Source organism: Hemicordylus capensis, chromosome 8 (genome assembly GCF_027244095.1).
Source record: "Hemicordylus capensis ecotype Gifberg chromosome 8, rHemCap1.1.pri, whole genome shotgun sequence".
NCBI classification, from domain to species: Eukaryota; Metazoa; Chordata; class Lepidosauria; order Squamata; family Cordylidae; genus Hemicordylus; species Hemicordylus capensis.
The window spans coordinates 11056061-11075765 of record NC_069664.1 but is presented as its reverse complement, the minus strand read 5'-3'; the positions used below and the strand labels follow the sequence as shown (position 1 = coordinate 11075765).

At 47.2% G+C, this 19705-nt stretch overlaps 1 protein-coding gene across 1 annotated transcript in view; it reads right to left on the bottom strand.

Moving 5' to 3' along the window:
• Positions 1-247: 247 nt before the first annotated feature.
• The window catches only part of KAT6A (lysine acetyltransferase 6A), an 82382-nt gene continuing 62924 nt past the window's right edge, over positions 248-19705 (bottom strand). Inside the window, exons 13-17 of the mRNA XM_053269582.1 lie at positions 15525-15756; positions 13348-13552; positions 9764-10480; positions 7388-7691; positions 248-5256 (exon numbers count right to left, since the gene is read on the bottom strand). Coding sequence (XP_053125557.1) covers positions 2564-5256; positions 7388-7691; positions 9764-10480; positions 13348-13552; positions 15525-15756 — 4151 coding nt within the window. The 3' untranslated portion in view covers positions 248-2563. The remainder of the gene's footprint in view (positions 5257-7387; positions 7692-9763; positions 10481-13347; positions 13553-15524; positions 15757-19705) is intronic.

Sequence of the window (19705 nt, the reverse complement as noted above, 5' to 3'; positions counted from 1 at the left end):
CTCATCTTACAGCGCTTACATGTAGCCACCCTTCCACATGCAAACCAAAGTGGGCCCTGCTTAGCAAAGGGGACAATCCATGCTTGCTACCACAAGACCAGATCGCCTCCTCACACCATTCCTTCAACCTAGCTATCAAGGATGATTCTGCTTGTCAGGCCATCCCCAGATCAGGACAGATGACCCTTTGCTCGGTCCAGCTCTCCGGCACTTCAGGGAAGAAAGATTCCATGTGCAAAACCAGACATCCAAAATGGCTCAACATAATTTATTTTTTTTTATGTTAAAATGTACAGAGTTCTTTTGAAAGTACTTGCTAGAAAGGGGGGAGGGAAAAAGTGATATTACATACAAGGAGAGGAGGGGAGGCCGGCCGGCCCAGGAGCGCATGACATGAATTACAAAGGGTTTGTCTTTTTTTTTAATCATCCAGGCACCCCTTCCCCTTTTTAAGCTTACAAGTCACCAAGAACAAAGTACAAAGAAGTTACAAAACAGGAAAAGCAAATATAAACAGACAGGAATAGACGCTGCTTCATATTGTACATGCGGCTTTAGAGGCATCTGGAGCTCTAGTCACACACTCTAGAGATCTCTTTAAAGAGAATTTTCATCTTTCTTAAAATAGTCTTTAATATTCTACAACAAAGATAAAAAATTTTAAAGATGGAATGAAATGAAAAAGCTCTTTTTTTTAAAAGGCATCAAAGTCACTAACAGTGAGTGTTTTTTTTTTAATTTCTTTTAGAAGATTACCCAAGTTTATTTTGCTAAAAATACATTATTATTTTTTTCTTAAACAGAAGTGGGGGGGGGGATGACAGGTACCAATATTAACTGTGTCGGATTTTTTTTTTTTAATAATATAGAAAAGAACATCGGTTCTCTACAATAGTCCTACAGTCACAAAGGTTTTGTGGAAAAAAGGGAGCTGCCCGACTGATTTTAAAAAACCATACAAAAAACCCCAAACTGAAAAAGGTAACAGCAGACAGAAACAAAACCGAAACCAATTCACGGCCCTCGTTCCAACAGCTTTGCCTTCAACAGCCCAACAGAGCAGCCCGCCCCCACACCTACCCACCTGCCAAGGCAGAGGATTCAGGGAGAAGAGGGAAGCAAAGGTCGCCTTTCGACATGGATAAGGTGAGCCTGGATCCATAGATATATACAGGGACATGGGTCCTACACAGCCTTGTACACATGCTCAAGAACTAAGGGCGGGCGGGGGGGACGGGACACCGAGGGCTGGAAGCCCCTGGGATTCTGCCTTTTTTATTATTATTTTTTAAGGCTCAACAGTATAGAGGAAGTCCATTTCAGTGCAGTTGAACCCTCCCTCCCTCCCCCCCCCAAACTGCCTTACAGGTTTCTTTGAGGAAGGAAAAAAAATTCTTTACACATCTAAGTCAATCTAAGTGCATCTGTAGCTCTACGAGAATATACAGAGAGAACTTTACATTAGAAGGATCAGCTACGTTTTGCCCCTCCTTGCAATGAGCTGACAAGCCTGGCGTCTCTTATGTTATGGCAGGATGGATGAGCTGCACTGGGCAGACCCTGTCCGCTCTGACTGCCTCCCTCGGCACACAGGGGAGGAAATCCCAGCAAGCAAACCTTGCCAGATGCTGAAGCACCATGATGTAGGTTGCAGGGCGGGGGATATGTGGCTGCCCAGCACATTCTCCGACACACTAGCAACAGCCAGCAAGGAAGAAGAGGAAAGCTTCTTGGCAGCTTTTTAAGCGCATCTTGCCGCTTCCCAGAAGAAAGCTTTGAGCAAGAGCCTCTGGAATCGTGGTCCTGCAAGCACAGCTGCATGCAAAGGCTAGACTCCCTGCTTTCTGGCTCTGGTCTGGTGTGTAAGAGATGGGCACACTTCCAGAAGTTGCATTTGAAACCGTAATGCAGTTCATCCACACAAAGAGAGAAAGTGAGGGAAGAATAAACCGTTTGGAGTTTTTCTTTCTGTGGGAATGGTAAAGGCTGCTTGGGGCCCATCCGCTTTTGCCACAAGAGCCTCCTATCGGGAGTGACGTGGGAGACAGAAGAGAGGGGGAAGAATCTGACCTACAGAGGCAGGGCCACCTCGGGAGCTGTGCACAAGGGGAGAGAAAGGGGAGAGAATGTTGTCTGAAAGCAAGGGGAAATGACCGGTTTACACGCACTCTGCTCGGATGGTCGGCAAAGTAAGGCTCTTTGTTTGAAGGTATGGAAAACTCTGTGTGTACGTTTCCAGCCCCCTCCCTGGGATGAGGGGAGGGGAGAAACCCAAGCCCCCATTTTTAAAAAATGGACTGGAACAGTGACGGGTTTTCAGGATTGTGAAGGGAAACAAAGACCCAACAGACAAAAGAACCCCACCAAACGTGAAAATAATAAAAGATCAGGCCCCCTACAAATCAAAATTAAAATAAAACCAAAAGGGAACAAAACCCCATCTAAGATCTACAGCAAGATTTAACTGGAAAAAGGTCCATCGTCTCTGGTTTGTCAGTATAAAAGGTTCCTTTATTTATAGAGAGATTTCAGTCTTGTCTGTGGAGATGCCAACCTCCTCTGCTCATCTTCTCATGTAGGGTCCGTTGAGGGACTGCTTGGGCACCCCGGCAGCGTTCATGTAACTGTGATGGGAGGGGCCAGTGTACATCATGTTCCCGTGAGGGTTTGGCTGCATAGGCTGCTGGGGATAGGCCTGGCTGCCCATCATTCCCATTTGCATCTGCATAGGATACTGGGCTGTCTGGTTCATGTAGGCAGGGTTGCTGTGGTAGCTGCTGTTCATCATGGGCTGGGTCATCCGGTAGCTGTTCATCGCGTTCAGGGTGTTCATATTCATAGAGTTGACGTTGTACGGGGCGGTCGGCATCAGGTTCACTCCCATGTTCATGCCGCGCTGGACAGCAAGTGCGCGGGGCCCCGCCTGCATGGCCACCGCCGGAGGGCTGCGGCCATACAACTGCTGCTGGTGGGCCGCCGCCGCTGAGGGCAGGGGTGCCGACTTGGAGCGGATGGAAATGTGCCCCTTGACCGGCATCTGCCCCTGCAGTCGCTGAGTGTGGGGGATGCCGATGTTAGTGGTGGGCATGTTGCACTGGAGGAGGGGCGGGGCAAGGTTCATGGTGGTGGGCGCCAGGTTCGGTGGAGGGGTCATGGTGGCTTGTGCTTGGGGCGCCCCAGCCAGCGGGTGAGACGGGGCCAGCTGCGCCAGGCCGGTGTTGGACAAAGACACGCTGGTTGCATAGGACGTCACCGCAGGGGAATGGCTGTAAGGCATGGCGTGGGGGTCCATTATGGTGTTGGTCAGCTGCTGCAGCTTGGCCAGGCTGAAGGTGGCCGAGGGCTGGGAGTAGCTGCCGGCCCCAAAATCCCCAGAAATCCTCTCGTAGAGGATGTTGCCAGTGCTCCCGGATTCCGGGATCTCCATGATCATCGGGGCCGGCGTGAAACTGTTGTTCATGCTGCACTGAGACAAGGGAGGCTGCTGCTGCTGTTGTTGCTGCTGTTGCTGTTGTTGCTGCTGCTGCTGTTGCTGCTGCTGCTGCTGAGCAGGAGGCGGGGGCTGCTGGGCCTGGGCTTGTGGTTGGGGGGGCTGTGCTGCCGGCTGCTGGTTGCTTGGAGGCCTTTCGACCACACAGCTCTGGGGGGATTTGATGCTGCAGTTGGTGGCAGGCGGGACACTCCCCTGGGGCATCATGCTGCAGCTGCTGCCCATGCTGGCGATCTGCTGGGTGACAACGCAGCTGTTCTGGGTGAGGCTACTAGAGGACGACAGGCCCCCATAGGAGCAGCTGCTCTGGGAGGAGGAGTTGTTGCCGCAGATGCTGCCCCCCATGGTGGAGTCGTAGCTGCTGGGGTTCTCGTAGTTCTCCGTAGTGCTCTCGATGCTGCCAAGGTCGCTGAAGCCGCTGTCCACCACCTGCTGGGAGTGGTCCGAGACGGAAGGCACATCCATCATGGGGCTGGTCTCCATGTTCTGCATAGAAGGGGCGGAAAGAGCGCCTTGCTCTGGGCTGATCTGGGTGTAGCTGTTCTCCAGAGCGCTGGGCACGCTGGGGCTGCTGACCGAGCGCACCGACTGGCTGGGGTGGGACTGGACCGAGGAGATGGGGCTGTTGTGCTCCGAGGCCTGGCAGTCTTCAACCATGGACATCTGGGGATCTTCCTCGGCTTGAGTATAGCTCTGCAGGTTCTGGCAAGCCGCCAGGGTCTCCTCGCAGTCCTGGTAGGCCACGTCGTGCTCGTTGTTCTCTTCCTCCTGCGTCAAGGACTGCACGGCTTGGACGGTTTCAAGATCCAGCTCGCTGTGAGGGATCGCCTCCTCCTCCTTCAGCTCAATGAGTCCTTCCTTGGCATGCTGCTGCTCCTCCTCTTGGTCATCTTCGGAACCAGGGACGGGATCCGAGGCCACCGACGTCTCATGGGATGCCTGCTCTTCCTCAGAATCCACCTCTGCCTCACTTTTGTTCTTGACGTCGTCTTCTCTACCACCCTGTGTGCTTGTTTCTAAAAAAGGCTCCTGGACATCTGGTTCTTCCTTCAGCCCCTCCTTTGCTGCCTGCCCTTCCAGTTCGTCCTTCTTGGCAGACTCCATGTGGCCGTCTTCTTCGTCGTCAGCATCGTGGTCTTCGTTCTGGGTTGCTGCTGCGGCGGCAGCAGCGGTGGCTGCGGCTTCCTCCTCTTCCTCCTCCTCCTGGTCATGTTCCGGTTCCTCCATCTCCTGCTGCTCTTCTTCGGACTGCCTCTGCTCTTCTAGGACCTGCGGCTTCTCTGCTTCTTCCTCCATCTCAGGTTCTTTCACTTCCGCTACAGGACTGCTGCTCCGATCTGCAGGAGACGGCACTCTCGTTTCACTGGCAGGGGTATCCTCCTCCTCTTCCTCCTCCTCCTCCTCCTCTCCCAGCTCCCCAATGTCCATCGGCCTCTCGTCTTCTCTCCTTTCCTCTGCAACAGGCAGCTCCTCCTTCTGCTCCACAGGCTCTTCCTTCTCCTGCCCTTTGGGCCTGCGCACTGGCTTCGAGGGGGCTTCCACAGGCTCAGCCACCACCTCTTCCGGAGCAGGTGCCAGGAACTTCCCCCGCTTCAGTTTGAAGCCCGGCTTGCGGCCAGGCCTCTTCTTCCAGTGGATGGGCTTGCGGCTTTTGCCCTTGGGCCAGCCCTTCTTCTTCTTCATCGGGTTGGAAGTGTCTGGCTGGAGCGGAGAATCCTTCGCTTCACATTTTCTCATCACAGAGACTGGTTTCAAGGTAGGAGACCCTGAAGAAGATGGAGAGAGAAAAAACATTAAACAGCTGGACCAGAAATTCTCATTATTAGCACTGCCATACTATTAAGAATTCTGTAGCTGACCTTACCCAAACCTCAATATGGTTGCCTCTCCGAGATGCTGAAGCAAATGCCATGCAACTTTACAAAGTTGCAACTCAATTTTAGAAGGTCAGATTGTGTGTTTGCTTTTTCATTCCCTATCACCAGAATTAAAACAGTTTTAGGACACCAAGCAGAGTTACTGGAATGCCTGTTCTTTTCGGTCAGGAGTTCTCAAACGTGGGTCTCCAGATGTTGCTGAACTATATCCATCACCAGCAGGGGATCCATAATTGGCCATTCTGGCTGGGGATTATGGAAGTTGTAGTCCAACAACATCTGGGGACCCATGGTTTGGAACTCTCATTACAGGTAACTGGAACATAGGAAGCTGCCTTATACAGAGTCAGACCATTGGTCCGTCTCGCTCAGTATTGTCTATTCTGACCAGTAGTGGTTCGCCGAGGTTTCAGGCAGGAGTCTCTCCCAGCCCTACCTGGAGATGCTGCCAGGGACCAAAGAAGGGACCTTCTGACTGCAAGCAGATGCTCAGCCACTGAGCTCAGCCCCACCCCCACTGTATGTTGGACTGGTGAATGGAGAGGTGTAGAACAGGCAGAGTGAGAGACGGGAAAGGCCAACTGTGGAAAGAAGCTGAGAGGAGATTCACTGGCCAAGGGAAATGGCAGAAAGCAGACTGTTAGGAGGTTCAAAATGAAGAGGAAGAGTGAACTTTAGCAGTGGGAACAGGTACCAACAACTGTGCACAGAAAACTCTAATCTCTTTTTAAGGCTGCTCTGCTGTTTGCTATTCTTTTGCAATAGTTTACTCTTTTTACCATGGACTGTAAGCGGCCCTGAAGTTTTAATTTTAAACTTAAGGGCCGATCATTGAACACTATTTTATTCCAAGTCAACCCTCACCCCTCCCAACACACATCTTCCTATTACTGCCCCATTGATTCAGCCCACATGAATTCATCTTGCAAGCAGCTGCTCCCAGGTGGTAGAAGTCTACTTGGGGGGAAATCAATGGAAAACAGCTTCAAATGTTTCGTAAAGTTTTTTGTTTTTTTTTAAAGCAAGCTAGCATAAGATCCAAGTACTTTATGATAATTAACTCATCCACATGCAGAAGATTGCCTTAATTAATAAAAGATAACAAGTGCCTAATATGATACTACAAAACCACTCAGCTTAATAGATGCACAGAAAGTAATGCTGGGCCTCATGACAGCCATTTCAAGAGAGGTTAAACGTATCTTAACTGTCTAAATTAAAGACTGGGCGTAAAAGCATATTGCGGAGGGTTAAAAAGCTAGCAACACAGGAAGCTGCCTTATCCCATCAGACCTTTGGTCCCTCTAGCTCAGTACTGTCTACGCGGACTGGCAGCGGCTCTCCGAGGTTCCAGGCAGGAGTCTCTTTCTCTTTTCAGTAATTGTGTGTTTCATATATATATGCCAAATTTATGTGCTTTTTATGTACTCTGTGTGCGTGAACAGATCTTCATACACGGTATATATACTATTCTACGCATATGTTTTGTTCCCTTGGTCCGTGTATCCTCTACTCTTTCACCTTCCTCCATGCAAAGCAGATCCTCTGAGCTACGGCCCCAACTCTGGTTGAGGATTTCAGAAGGGCCACCCTCTTCACACTCCACACTGTTTATGCAGCAGGGAGAGAATTCCTGCCTTATGGAACTGAAGGCAATCCCCAGATAATCAAGGAGTAAAACTGAACATAAATGCAGAAATTGGTTCAGAGAGGTCACAGCTCTGGCAAGTCTACAGCTCCCTTCCTTGCCTACCGCCCCCTCCCAGTTTCTTGGCAGGCATGGCTCTCCCCTTCGGCTGGTTCCTTCCATATAGTCCAAGCACCTGTGGATATTTCTGGGTGTGAATATGGAGTGGAACAGAGTGGCTGTTTGAATCGGGTGGCTAGCACAAACTAACGTCATGAGCTCCTGAAGCTGGGCCTGGGTCAGCTGAACGCTCAAGGGGGGAAGCAGCCAGCTATCTCCCTTGCTATAGAGATCAGTCAAGCACCACCTCACAGCACTGTATGTGAAACGTACCAGTGGCATCATCCGACTCCTCTCCATCCTGCTGAGACCCCCTCTTGGAGGAAGACCTGTGCCTGAGGGGGGCCTGTGGAGAGAGGTGGCGAAGATATCCTCTCGGAAACAGCTTGCTTTCCTCTTCCTCGTCGTCCTCATCCTCCATTTCAAAGGTGGGTTCCAGCTGAGGCATGGGCCTCTCCGAGTCAGAGTCCTCAAAAGGCTCGTCCAGGACCTCAGTTGTTTCAGAGATGGTTTCAGTCACAACGCTGCTGTTGTGATACTTCCGCTTACGGACCCGCCTCTTTCGGGGAACAGGCTTCTGCAGGAGACAACAACAAAAAAGCAATAGGTAATGAAATACATTCACATACACAAAAGACAGAGCCGTGTTTTCTAGCGCTGCATGAATATAATCTGTATACTAGATTAACACAAAACCTTAAATGATCACAGGAAACGACCAGACACCCTCAATATACATTAGCTTCCTGTGGGTTTTACTTTGTTTTTAAAAAAAACTTCTAGCCCTCAAGATGGTAGAAATATACGTAGAAATGTTACAGACACCAAAGGAGTAAGATAGGACAAGTTACAGTTGGAAAATAGCCCTGAACAGTGTTCCCTGTAACAGGGATTCCCAGATGTTGTTGACTAAAACTCCCAGAATCCCCAGCTGCAATGACCTTTTGCTAGGGATTCTGGGAATTGTAGTCAACAGCATCTGGGGATCCCTGTTACAAGGAACGACGGTCCTGAGAATCACACTCTTTCCCATCCATACAGCAGCCCCACCGATTGGGGGAGGAGGGGTGCGCTTCGATGTGGCTGGGCTCCCACACAGGTGTGAGACAGGCAAGAGGCACTGAAGAGACCCCTGTCTCGTTTTTAGTAACTGCCATGTGGCCACTAACATTTAAATCTGCTCCAATTCAAAAATAAATGGCTGCACTGCAGAATGCAGGCATGCAAAGTTGTATAGTTTGTTCTGAGAACGTTGCATTTCTTGAAAAATATGGTGTGTATTAAGTTTCAGTTATAGCCATCAACCCAACTGACCTCACTGATCCGAAGATCGTTAGCATCTGTTCTGCACTCGATTAGGTGGAATGTTTAGACTGAAAGTTCAAGACTTTGTGCAGACTAATTCTTCCAACCAGTCTAAAAAAACAAGACTATACATGATACTGAACCAGCTACACAGATCAGCTGAAGAGCTGTCTTCTGAGGCATCTTCTGCATTGTCTTGGTTAATTTATTTACATGAGCTGCTACAGACAAACACAATTTCCAAGAATGGTACAGCTGGGGAAGGCAAATCACATTCATGTCCACTCTCCTACCACACACATTTTGTGCAGAAGGATGGCTCATGCCCTTTCCTTGACACTGATGAACCTTTAAAGTGTGCCCCTCATAATATGCAAATAAAAGCATGATCAGGGCTGTGTGTACATAAGCCACAATTCCACAGGGACATAGAAGATGGACAGAATGTGGCACTTGGTACAGAGTTCAGTTTGCTGAGCATCTCTGCTTTCATCATTAATATTGTTAAGGGAAGGAAAAACGAGTCCCTAGACCTTAAGACTCTAAAGAGAAGCTTGAAAATCCAGAAAATCCAGCCACCTTTCTAGATTCTAGGATTACCAACTGTTGTGGATGGGCCCTTCAGTGCTCAACAAGACTCCTAGCCTTTTGCTTCTGACTAGAAAACAGGAAGGGGGCAGGGGACCTATGCAGAACAGTAAAACTACATGCAAAACGAAAATACGTGCATAACTTGTACAGGTAGCAGTATCCAGCTTGTCTGGGTGTAGATTTATTTAGATTCTATTTTTATTGTTTGAATGCAGAGTACACAGAGCCCCGGGCCCTGATTCCAGACCTGGTACATAGGCTGAGCAGCCAGCAGATTCAACAGCCTTTCGACAGGCATACCTGGAGTAGGAAGAGAGACACTCTGAAGAGCCCCACAGAACTAACAGAGGTGAGAAAGAACATCTGCAGTGGTGCTACCTCGTGTTTGAAACCACCTCAAACAGATCAGAGAGGCACCTTCGCTGATGGTGATTAAGCTCTGGGTTAATTTTTTTTGGTTTTGTTGTTAACAAGGCTGCAGTTGTCTGCTCTGCTGTTTTAAGGATTTGGGGGTGGGTTTGTTTTGGTAGAACACTGCTTAATGGGTGTTCTACTCATTCCTATTTATTTTTAGGTGTTTAGTGTTTTCATTGTTTAATTATCCTGGCTTAGCGGTTTACATAAACTGCTTTGGGTATTACATGCAGAAAAGCAGCAAATGTCTGAAATAGTAGCCAAGGTTCTGAAGGAATAGAGAAAAGCCTAACTGCAGCATGGAGCCACAGAACAAAGGCAAACAAGGGAGAAGCACACCTTCCGCTTCAGCGTGGGCTTGGTGAGAACGGGTGGAGAACTGGAGCAGGGGCTGGTGGGCTCCTCGTCTTCGTCATCGCTGCTCTCGCTGAAGCACCTCAGCAGGGGCCTGTCGCCTTCGCTGTGGCGACGGGGAATCCTGTCGCATTCCTCGGAGATCCTGTTCTTCAGGGGCTCGGGGGGCTTCAGCTGCCCTCTCCACACCTCCATGCCTTCGCTGAACCGCCTCTGAGTCGCCGAGGGCTTCTCGCCTTTGGCATACTGCCCGGGAGGAATGGTGGGTTTCTCGTCTTTCCCAAAGTGCCCCCGGGGTGGGGGCGACTTCTCGTCACATTTGCCACACTGTCCTTGGGAGGAGGTGGTTTTGTCTTCACTCTCCCCAAACCTCCCCCGGGAGGCAGCGGCGGCGGCAGCGGCTGCAGCGGCAGCTGCTTTCTCCTCGCACTCCCCACACCGACCCCCTCTGGTCATGGCCGCCTTCTCCTCTAGATGCAACGTCGATTCCTTCTTGGTGAAGGATTCCCGCAGCTTCTTGCCCTTCCGGCTCCACCGGCCCCTTCGCAACGTCTGGCTGTTTGCAGGAAGGCCAGCCAGGGGAAGACTTTGCTTGTTTGGCCGCGCAGAATTGGCTGGGGTGATGACATCGGGCTTTTTTTCATTCTCCAGAGGAAAATAAGGTTCTCGCTCTTTCTTCTCCCAGGATACGGATTTTATCACCTAACATGGAGAGAGAAAACATGTTCTGTTGCATTAAAACATCCTTCAAAACGCTCGTTCCTATAACATAAAGCAAGGATTCTCAAACTTGGGTCCCCAGATGTTGTTGGACTTCAACTCCCATAATCCCCAGCCACAATGGCCAAAGACCATTGTGGGTGGGGATTATGGGAGTTGGAGTCCAACAACATCTGGGGACCCAAGTTTGAGAACGCCTGACATAAAGGATCTGCGGAAGACATCTGTTCAAACTAGCAGAAGATCAATGTGTGAACTTTGGCCTCCCCTCACCTTGACAGCTCCTGACTTCTCCATTCTTCCCACTCTCCTCCTTTCCCCTCCCCAGTCCTTTCTTCCCCTCTTCCAACAATCCTCTCCTTGACTGCCCTTGTAGCCCAAGTAATTTTAGGTCAATTTTTTGCAAATAATGGGGGGAAATCCAGTTTTGAAAATCAGTACAGATATTGAGGACACTATTTTAAGTAACATACTAAAAGTCCTGATCGTTACCAGTTGAGCTTTGGCCACCATCTTGGAAGAAATGGCCACCCAAAAGCATTTGTCTGTAGCTCACTCATATCAACCTTTCTTGCAAAACCAAACTTAAGTATTATAAAGGGACATTCAATTTACTGTCAGTGCCAAGAGGGCCCCCCACCCCGTTTTTTGTTTTTTTTTTGCTACATGATTCAAGGAAAGCATGGTGACAGAGTGCGTGCAGTTCATGAAACGTGCCTCCTACATATTCCACACCACCCAAGAGGTAGAGTACCAGCGTTTTCCTTTCTTTTTTTTCAAAGCCTGCTATCCCCATTCAGTCTAATCCACAAGCTGCAATTTAGAAAATAATTATTTTCTCAGGCTTTTAGTTAAAATTAATTTTAAATTGTTTGTTTTTAATCTGTAAAATTGGTTTAATCATTTTTTATTATGTTTTTTACATATGTTGTATATTTTAAATTCTGAACACTGCCTAGGGTTACACATATCGGGCGGTATATAAAGATGATAGCTAGCCAGCTAGCTAGAATGTAGTAAGCTGAAGTTTATTTCTTATCGTGAGCCTTGTGAAGCAGTTGTATTGAGGGATATTAATAGGGGCTCCTTTTTCTGTTGCGCCATACACGGCTGGAAGGAATGGCTCTCCTGGCAAAGCAATCGCACCACGTGACCTATGCCAAGTCATGGCATTGCCAGTTCAGTTGGAAATTGGAAAAAAACTCTGAACTTTGCATTTGGAACCCAAAGCCACTGGCCGTACTCCCATTCCAATGCTCAAGCCACCGGCTCCAGACACTCTCCTGCAATGTATGGCATGTAATTGCTCAAAAGGATTGAAATGCTGCACAATTTGAAACCAATGTCATGGACAAGCATGCCTTAATGCAAGGCTACCAGATTTGTCCGAAACAGGTGAAGATGACATTGACGAGAATGACACAACCACACATCTTCAGTCACCTGAAACTAAAAATAAAGAAGGAAAGTCCAACATTGCCATTGACCTTCAACATTCTGATTTAGATGAAGTTACGTCCCTGAGCACAGTTATGAATTGGATACAAACCAAGCTGTGAAGAAAATAATATTTTTCTAAATTGCAGCTTTTGGATTAAGCCTAATGGTCATACCACAGCCATGCATTCCTTGAATCACACAGCAAAAAGGAAGGGGCGAATCCCCTCTTATAACTGACAGTAAATTTTATGCCCCTTAATTATATTTAAGTTTGGTTTATCAGGGTGTGTGTGTGTACATTTCTTTATTTTTATTTGTTTCTTTTATTATCTGGTGTTTGTTTGTTTATATACCGCCCTATACAAAATTTGTTTATATACCGCCCTATACAAAAAGTCCCTGGGTGGTTCACAATATGATTGAGCTACAGACAAAAAACAAGTCACCATGAAGAAGCTTCCACGGAAACCTTCACTTTATGGCAAAACCGTTGGTTGAAATGTATATCAAATACCACATTTTTATAGGGAATTTGATCCTCTACACAGTTTTCATATTATTTTCCCATCGTATCAGTGGTTTGTGAGATATATGCAAAAAATGGTTTTTGGTGGTCATTTTTCCAAGATGGCCGCCAACTTGTAACCATCAGGACTTTTAGTATGTTACTTACAACAGTGTCCTCAACATCTGTGCCAATTTTCAAAATTTGAGGATTTCCCCCCACCCCCAGTTGACCTAAAATGCTAACACACCTATTGCTGTTCCCCTTGGCTTACTACCTTCTTTGCTAGCCCCACCTCCATTCTTCTATGCTCCATCTTTGATCCCCTGTCCCCTGCCCTCATCATTAGGACTCCCTTGGTATTTACTCTGCATTTTCCAACATGCTGCTGTGTTGAAAGCCTCCCTGAGAAGCCACACATGTATATGACATGACCCACAAGAACAAGACAACAGCCAGATCCAAATCAGGTTATTGTTCACTGAGCTCAATGGTGTGATGAGTCCTGGGTTTAAACCCTGGGCAAGCCCAATTTTTAGAGGGGAGGCTCTAGATCAGGAGAGTATCTGCTTTGCATGCACAAGATCCCAGGTGTAATCGGAGGCCCTTCCAGTTCAAGTGTCTTGGGCTGCAGAGCTGGATAGACTGAGCCTGGTAGTGTGGTAGTGCTGCCAGTCCAGATGGCCAGTGGTTTGAATGAGGCAAATTTTTGGAGGTCAGCTGGAAAGCAAAGGGGATGCTAATCCCCCCACCCCCATTTATTCCTGAGCAATTCCAGTTTGGCCTTCTTTTAGCCAGCTACACTTTTGTTTCTTTTGAACCATTTTCCCTGGCCTGAGCAAGATGGATTGTGTTATAATTTCAGCCATGGCTGTATCTAAAACCGGCACATGCTCCCACTGACCTCAATGTCTCTCTCTCTTGGCAGTGGCTGCTCTTCATTTTCCCCTTCTTCAGGTTCTTCCTCTTCATCCTCAGAAACCACAGAGTTTGAGACAATGACAGGAGTCCAGCGTAGACATTCTGGATCCACAACTACAGGCCGGAGAGTCACCTTAAGCTTTGCCATGTGCTCCTGGATAAGTTTCTCCCGACGAACAATCACAAATCTGAGAAGGCAGAGGGGAAAGCCTCTTTCATTCAACTGACACTGAGCATGGAGTAGACACAAATGCAGGGAGAGGAAGTTACCCAAGAACTGCTGAGTTACAACAAAAGGACTGCTGAGTTACTGAGAAGTTACACAAACTTCTGGCATCCAGAAGCAAACAGCATTCTAACACCATATATATTCAAAGTGCACAGTCTACTGAAGCCAGCTCCAGTATCCCCATAGCAGCCCTGACATGTGCTCTCAGCCACATTAGGTATAGAAACAGGACCACTGTTTCTATATCTAGAGGCCTAGAATAGCCCTGCTTAGTTATGTGAAATTGGTGGTTTAAGAGGTTTAGTGTTGGCGTGCTGTTTATTATCAGCAGCAAGACTTTGTATTTCAGCTTGTTGGAACTCTCCACATTTACCCCTCAACAGATTGGTAAAAATTTATTTGGAACATTGCATTATTTTAGAAGATTAGGAATGAATGAAAAGGCAGACAGATTTGTACAATGATGGCTTATGTTTATTACTTTTTGGAACTCTGAATTCAATGATGTATTCCCTTACCCTTTATGACTGGATTGCATTTCTATATTTGCTCCTTTCCCCTCCCCTTGATCAGAAATGACAGAATTATACAAAGTAAAAAAGAAATCATGTTTAATCAACTTGCATAACTGACACAAACTGCAGAATACAGTTATTCTTAGTGCAGGAGTTTGATTGTCTGGGCACAGAACTGACACAACACAAAACCCTAGGCATGGAGCACTTGCATACCCCTGCATATGATTCACAAGCTTTACAATGATAATACGCAACAGCAGCTTCTCATTAACTCCAGGAGGCTTCAGTTGGGCTAGTGTCCAATGTAACAGGATTGGGTTTACTTGTTAGCATAAAGTAGGAACTGTAGGCTCTATGAAGCCTAGCAAGCCCTTCCACGCACCTCCAGACAAAGAAGAAAAACAGAGAGCACACATTCCCCTTCTCCATGTCATCTGTGATTGCCATCTTCCTCACCCCCCACAAAAGGCCAGCTATAATGATGCAGCCAGTTAGGGCACGCATATATATGCACATTACATAACTGCCCTCCTTTCTCCTTATCCTGATCCATCTTTTGCTGTCTGCTGAGCTGACGTGACAAGAACTGGGCCCCAGGAGAGACATGGGGCTGCTATTTGCAACATTGCTTTCCTCTAAGGAGCTCAGGGCGGCATATGCAGTTCTCTCCCCACATCCCATTTTATCATCATAAGAGTCCTGTGAAGTAGCTTAGGCTGAGAAATGGTGACTGGCCCAATGCAACCCAGCCAGCTTCAGAACTAAGCAGAGATTTGAACCTTGGGCTCGAACACTAACCAAGAGATTCCAGGGAGGAGAGCTGATAGTGTGGTAGCAAGCATGAACTGCCCCCTTTACTAAGAAAGATCCACCTTGGTTGGCATTTGGATGGGAGACTACATGTGAACACTGCTAGCTGCATACAAGGCAGCTTCCTATGTTCATGATGGGGGCAGTGTGTATTCCACACCTATAAAATTACAGTTCTGAACCCAGGCAATCCAAATTCTCTATCAAGAACAGCTGGAAAACTGGGCAAATCTGTATAATTTATCTTACTTTGCATAAGGTACTCTGCTTCTGATAAGCCATGGGGAGGGGCTACACAGGGCACCAATGTTCCACTCTCTGTCCACTGGGAATCTTATGTAGCCTTCTTCTTCTGAGATTTCAACTAATATGACCCACATACTCAAGCACAGCTTTGCATCCATAGGGCTGGAAACTTGTTTTTTAAATTTTTAACAATGAAAGCTGAGATCCTTAGGAAGATGAATTCTATATCCAATACCACATTCTGGGTTTCTTCTGCATTGCCGCAGAATGTAATGTATTCACAAAGCTTGACCCATGGTGCTGCAATTTCTGAGCCTCCCAACCCTTCCAGGGAAGTGACAGGGCAACTGGACTCACTGATCATCGCGGAAATCAAGCATGCGCAGGTGGTGAAGCGTGGAAGTGATGTCTTGAGGGCAGATGCCTGTCAGTTTGCTTAGCTTCTTGATGCTGATTTGCTTGTCGTTTTGGTGATAAAGGCACTCCAAGATTACACTTTTCCAGTATGCCATGTAGGAGAGACGGCCCAAATCAGACAATGGCTTCTCTGGGGATCCTGCCTGGCCTTCTCGTTTCGATAAGAGATAACCTGAGAGAAAGCAGAAAGCACTGAGAACCGGGCATAGCCGGATGAGGTGTATTCTACTCCCAGCCAGCACTGGAGCATCTGCTCTGCATTCAGCCACAAGGAAAGAGAAAGAAAGGCAAGGCAGTAGAACTGAGTTAGAATTTAAGGCTTATGGTGATGTCTTCACAAAGGAAATAGCCACCACAATCAGTGCTCTCTGCAACAGGGATTCCTAGATGTTGTTAACTACAACTCCCAGCATGCTCTGCTGCAATGGCCTTTGGCTGGGAATTATGGGAGTTAACATCATCTGGGAATCACACTGACCACAATCCCTCCAACATGGCCCACAAGCTCTTTCCCTGGAACTCAACAGCACTTGCTCCCCTTCCACATGAGACTTCTGGGTGGCTAAGAAAGGTTATTTCCATTTGTGCTGAAAACATTTTGAATTTTTCAGACAACAGTCAGATATTTAGAACTCCTCAACAGGGTGGACATCCTCCAATTGAGACTTTCCCAATTTCTGAGAAGGGCAAGCACTCCTCCCAGCTTCGGCACACATTGGAGTGGCCATATACAGAAGACAAGGCCAGTGGGTTACAGGAAAAGCTTTGTAGCCACACCCAGAGAAGAATGACCACATCCACCTTTTGTTAGCAATATAAGGCAATGCCACTAGGTGGCAGATCTCTCCCATTACAGTCAATGAGGAAAAGTAGCAGCATACCCAAATTGTCAAAACAATGGTCACAACTGACACTCCCGATTCAACTCAGACTGTCCCAATGCAGCCTCTAAGACAGGATGTGCATTAACTCTTCTTCATAATTAACAAAGGAAATGAAGCTTTTTAAGAACCATTTCAGACATAAAATGAAGAAATTCACATTCTTAGGTGCCCAAACCACAGGCAGCTATTTGGGTGTAGCGGAAGGAGAATTATACAAATTTAGTCTTGTCGACCTGTGGACACAAGTGGGGCAAAACGTTCTCTACAACTGGAAAGCTGTTAGCAAGTCCAGCCCTAGGGGCTATTTTACAGGACCAGACAAGCGGGTTCTGTGTAGTCATCCTGGATAAGCAACACTGAACTACCAACAACTCTTATCCATCTTATTTATTTGTTATTTCTCTGTGTAAAACACCCTGTGCCATTTTTGGAAGGGCGGTAGAGAAATCAAATCAAATCAAATCATAAATAAACTCTTGCCTAGTGAACAGGAAATCTTCAGGGCAATGCAAGGTTGCTCCAAAACCTCATCTTCCTCTGCATTATCTCAGATATATTTATCAAGCACAGCCTGGTCAAACTGAGGTTCCCATGTCCTCTTTCTCTAATTTGGTATTGTAGTAGTTCCCACCGTCCAAAGAACTCTATTCTCTGCTCTTACTGTTCTAAACACAAGGCATGGACTGACTGCTTCGCTCAACTACCTTTCCACCCCACACTCTAACAAGTGATTGACTGACAGTATTTTTACCTTCACAATCTCAGTATCTGTTCTGTGCTCCACCCCCTGTCAGCCTCTGCCCCAACTTGCTTTACCACTGGCATGACCCACACTATGCAAGGTGTCGGTCCACTTGTGGCAGCAACCCATCAGTGTGAGGTGGATGGTTCGGAAGACACTCCTGGCCCATCTCGGCACACACAGCGGGACACAGGGGCCAAGGTGCCGATTCGTGTCACGTGTGCAACCGGGAAGGAGAAATTTTTGCCTATCTCCCTCTTCCCTCTGCAGCCATCTATCTGAAAAAGATGTTCCTTAGGGTCTCACAACCATCAGAGATATAACTATGGGAGGCAAAGAGAGCTGCAGAGGGAAGAGGGTGGTGGTAAAAATCCCCCCTTCCTACTTGGTGTGCATGAAATGCTCTTTTGCACAAATGGCAGCCAGGGCCCCAAGACATTTAAGATTGATCGATAAAAACCAGCAAATAAAAATCAAGCCAGTGTCTGTCATGGAGCAACAGAACAGCCTGCTTCCTATGATTCATCCCTTTCTGCAGACAAACTGTGGAGTTGTGTACTAGGTGCTGCCTTCTAAAGTCTTCAAGGCAATCCTGAGCGCAGTGTGTGACAGTAGTCAAGCCTTGAAAGCATGAATGACTGTTACTACATAATACACCTGTGGGGAGAAGGCAGCAGCCTTCAAGCCACAGCTGCAACTCTACCTTTTAGGTACATATTAGTCATTTCAAGGTTGCAGACCTCATTGAATAAGGATAACCAGGTCACACCAATGACAAGCAATACCAGTCCCTCCATACCACGCAGCCCATCATAATCTCATATCCATATATATATATATATATATATATATATATATATATATATATACACACACACACACACACACACACACACACACACACACACACACGTCTCCAAAGCCCCTAATGGCGCAGCGGGGAAATGACTTGACTAGCAAGCCAGAGGTTGCCGATTCGAATCCCCGCTGGTATGTATTCCAGATTATGGGAAGCACTGATATCGGGCAGCAGCAATCTAGGAAGATGCTGAAAGGCATCATCTCATACTGTGCAGGAGGCGGCAATGGTCAACCCCTCCTGTATTCTACCAAGGACAACCACAGGGCTCTGTGGTAGCCAGAAGTCGACACTGACGGCACATTTTACTTACATACATACATACATACATACATAAACACACACACACACATTATATATATTTTATTATTACACACACACACACACACACACACTCACTCACACTCTTCCTCCATTTCTGGTTTAAAACGTTATTTATCCTGAAATAAACACACAGCCAAGACAAGAGATGCTCCTGATTCAGAGATTTCTCCCCTCCCACCACCACCCCAGCCTTCAATTTGCAATTCAGTCTTTGTAATCTGACACTGACTGAAGTAAATTAAGGGGCTATGATCACAAGACAAGTGATCCTGTACAATGAGCCAGGGAAAGTCAAACAGTGTCAGCTCTGAGATTAATTATTCAAAGAATGCCAAAAGAAAGGCACCTTTTGCTAGGAGTTCTGCGCAGGTACTGCTGGTTTCCCCCAACAAAAAGCATCCACATTGTGTTGTGAGGCTTGCTCCTTGGAATCCAAGGAAGCTAATCCAAGTGGGGATGATCATTTATTTAGAAAGATTCATCCTTCTCATTTTATCAATCAAATTTGTACGTCATCCCAAACTTCCATCTCTGGGTGGTTTACAACATAAAACAGATTAAAAATGAAAACCTTAAATCAATTAAAAACCACAGTCCAGTTAAAAGGCTTGGGGGGGGGAGTCTTTAGAGACTTTTTAAAAGTTGTCAGAGATGGGGAGGCTTTTATTTCAAGCAGGGAGCACGTTCCAGAGTCTCAGGGCAGCAACAAAGAAGGCCCATCCCTGCGTAGCCACCTGACACACTGCTGGCAACTGCAGATGAACCTCTCCAGATGATCTCAATGAGCAGTGGAGCTCATGGCGAAGAAGACGTTCTCTTAAATACCCAGTGCCTAAGCTGTTTAGGGCTTTATAGGTTATCACCAGCACCTCGTATTTTGCCCAGAAATTTATTGGTAGCCAGTGCAGATCTTTTAAGATAGGAGTGATATGGTCTCTCCTAGATGATCCAGAGACCAACCTGGCTGCCGCATTCTGTACCAACTGCAGTTTCCGGACTATGTACAAAGGCAGTCCCACATAGAGTGCAGTGCAGTTGTCAGGTCTGGAGGTTACCAGTATAGTATATGTACCACTGTTCTGAGGTCAATTACCTCAAGAAACAGATTCAACTGGAGTATCAGCCAAAGCTGCTAGAAAGCACCTCGAGCCACTGACTCAACCTGGGACACCAGGGAGAGGTTTAGATTCAGAAGCACCTCCAGACCGTCAACCTGTTCCTTCTGCAGAAGTGAAATTCCATCCAGAACTGGCAGATTAAAATCATCTCCTAACCTCACACAATAAGTACCTGCCTCTTATCTGGTTTTAGT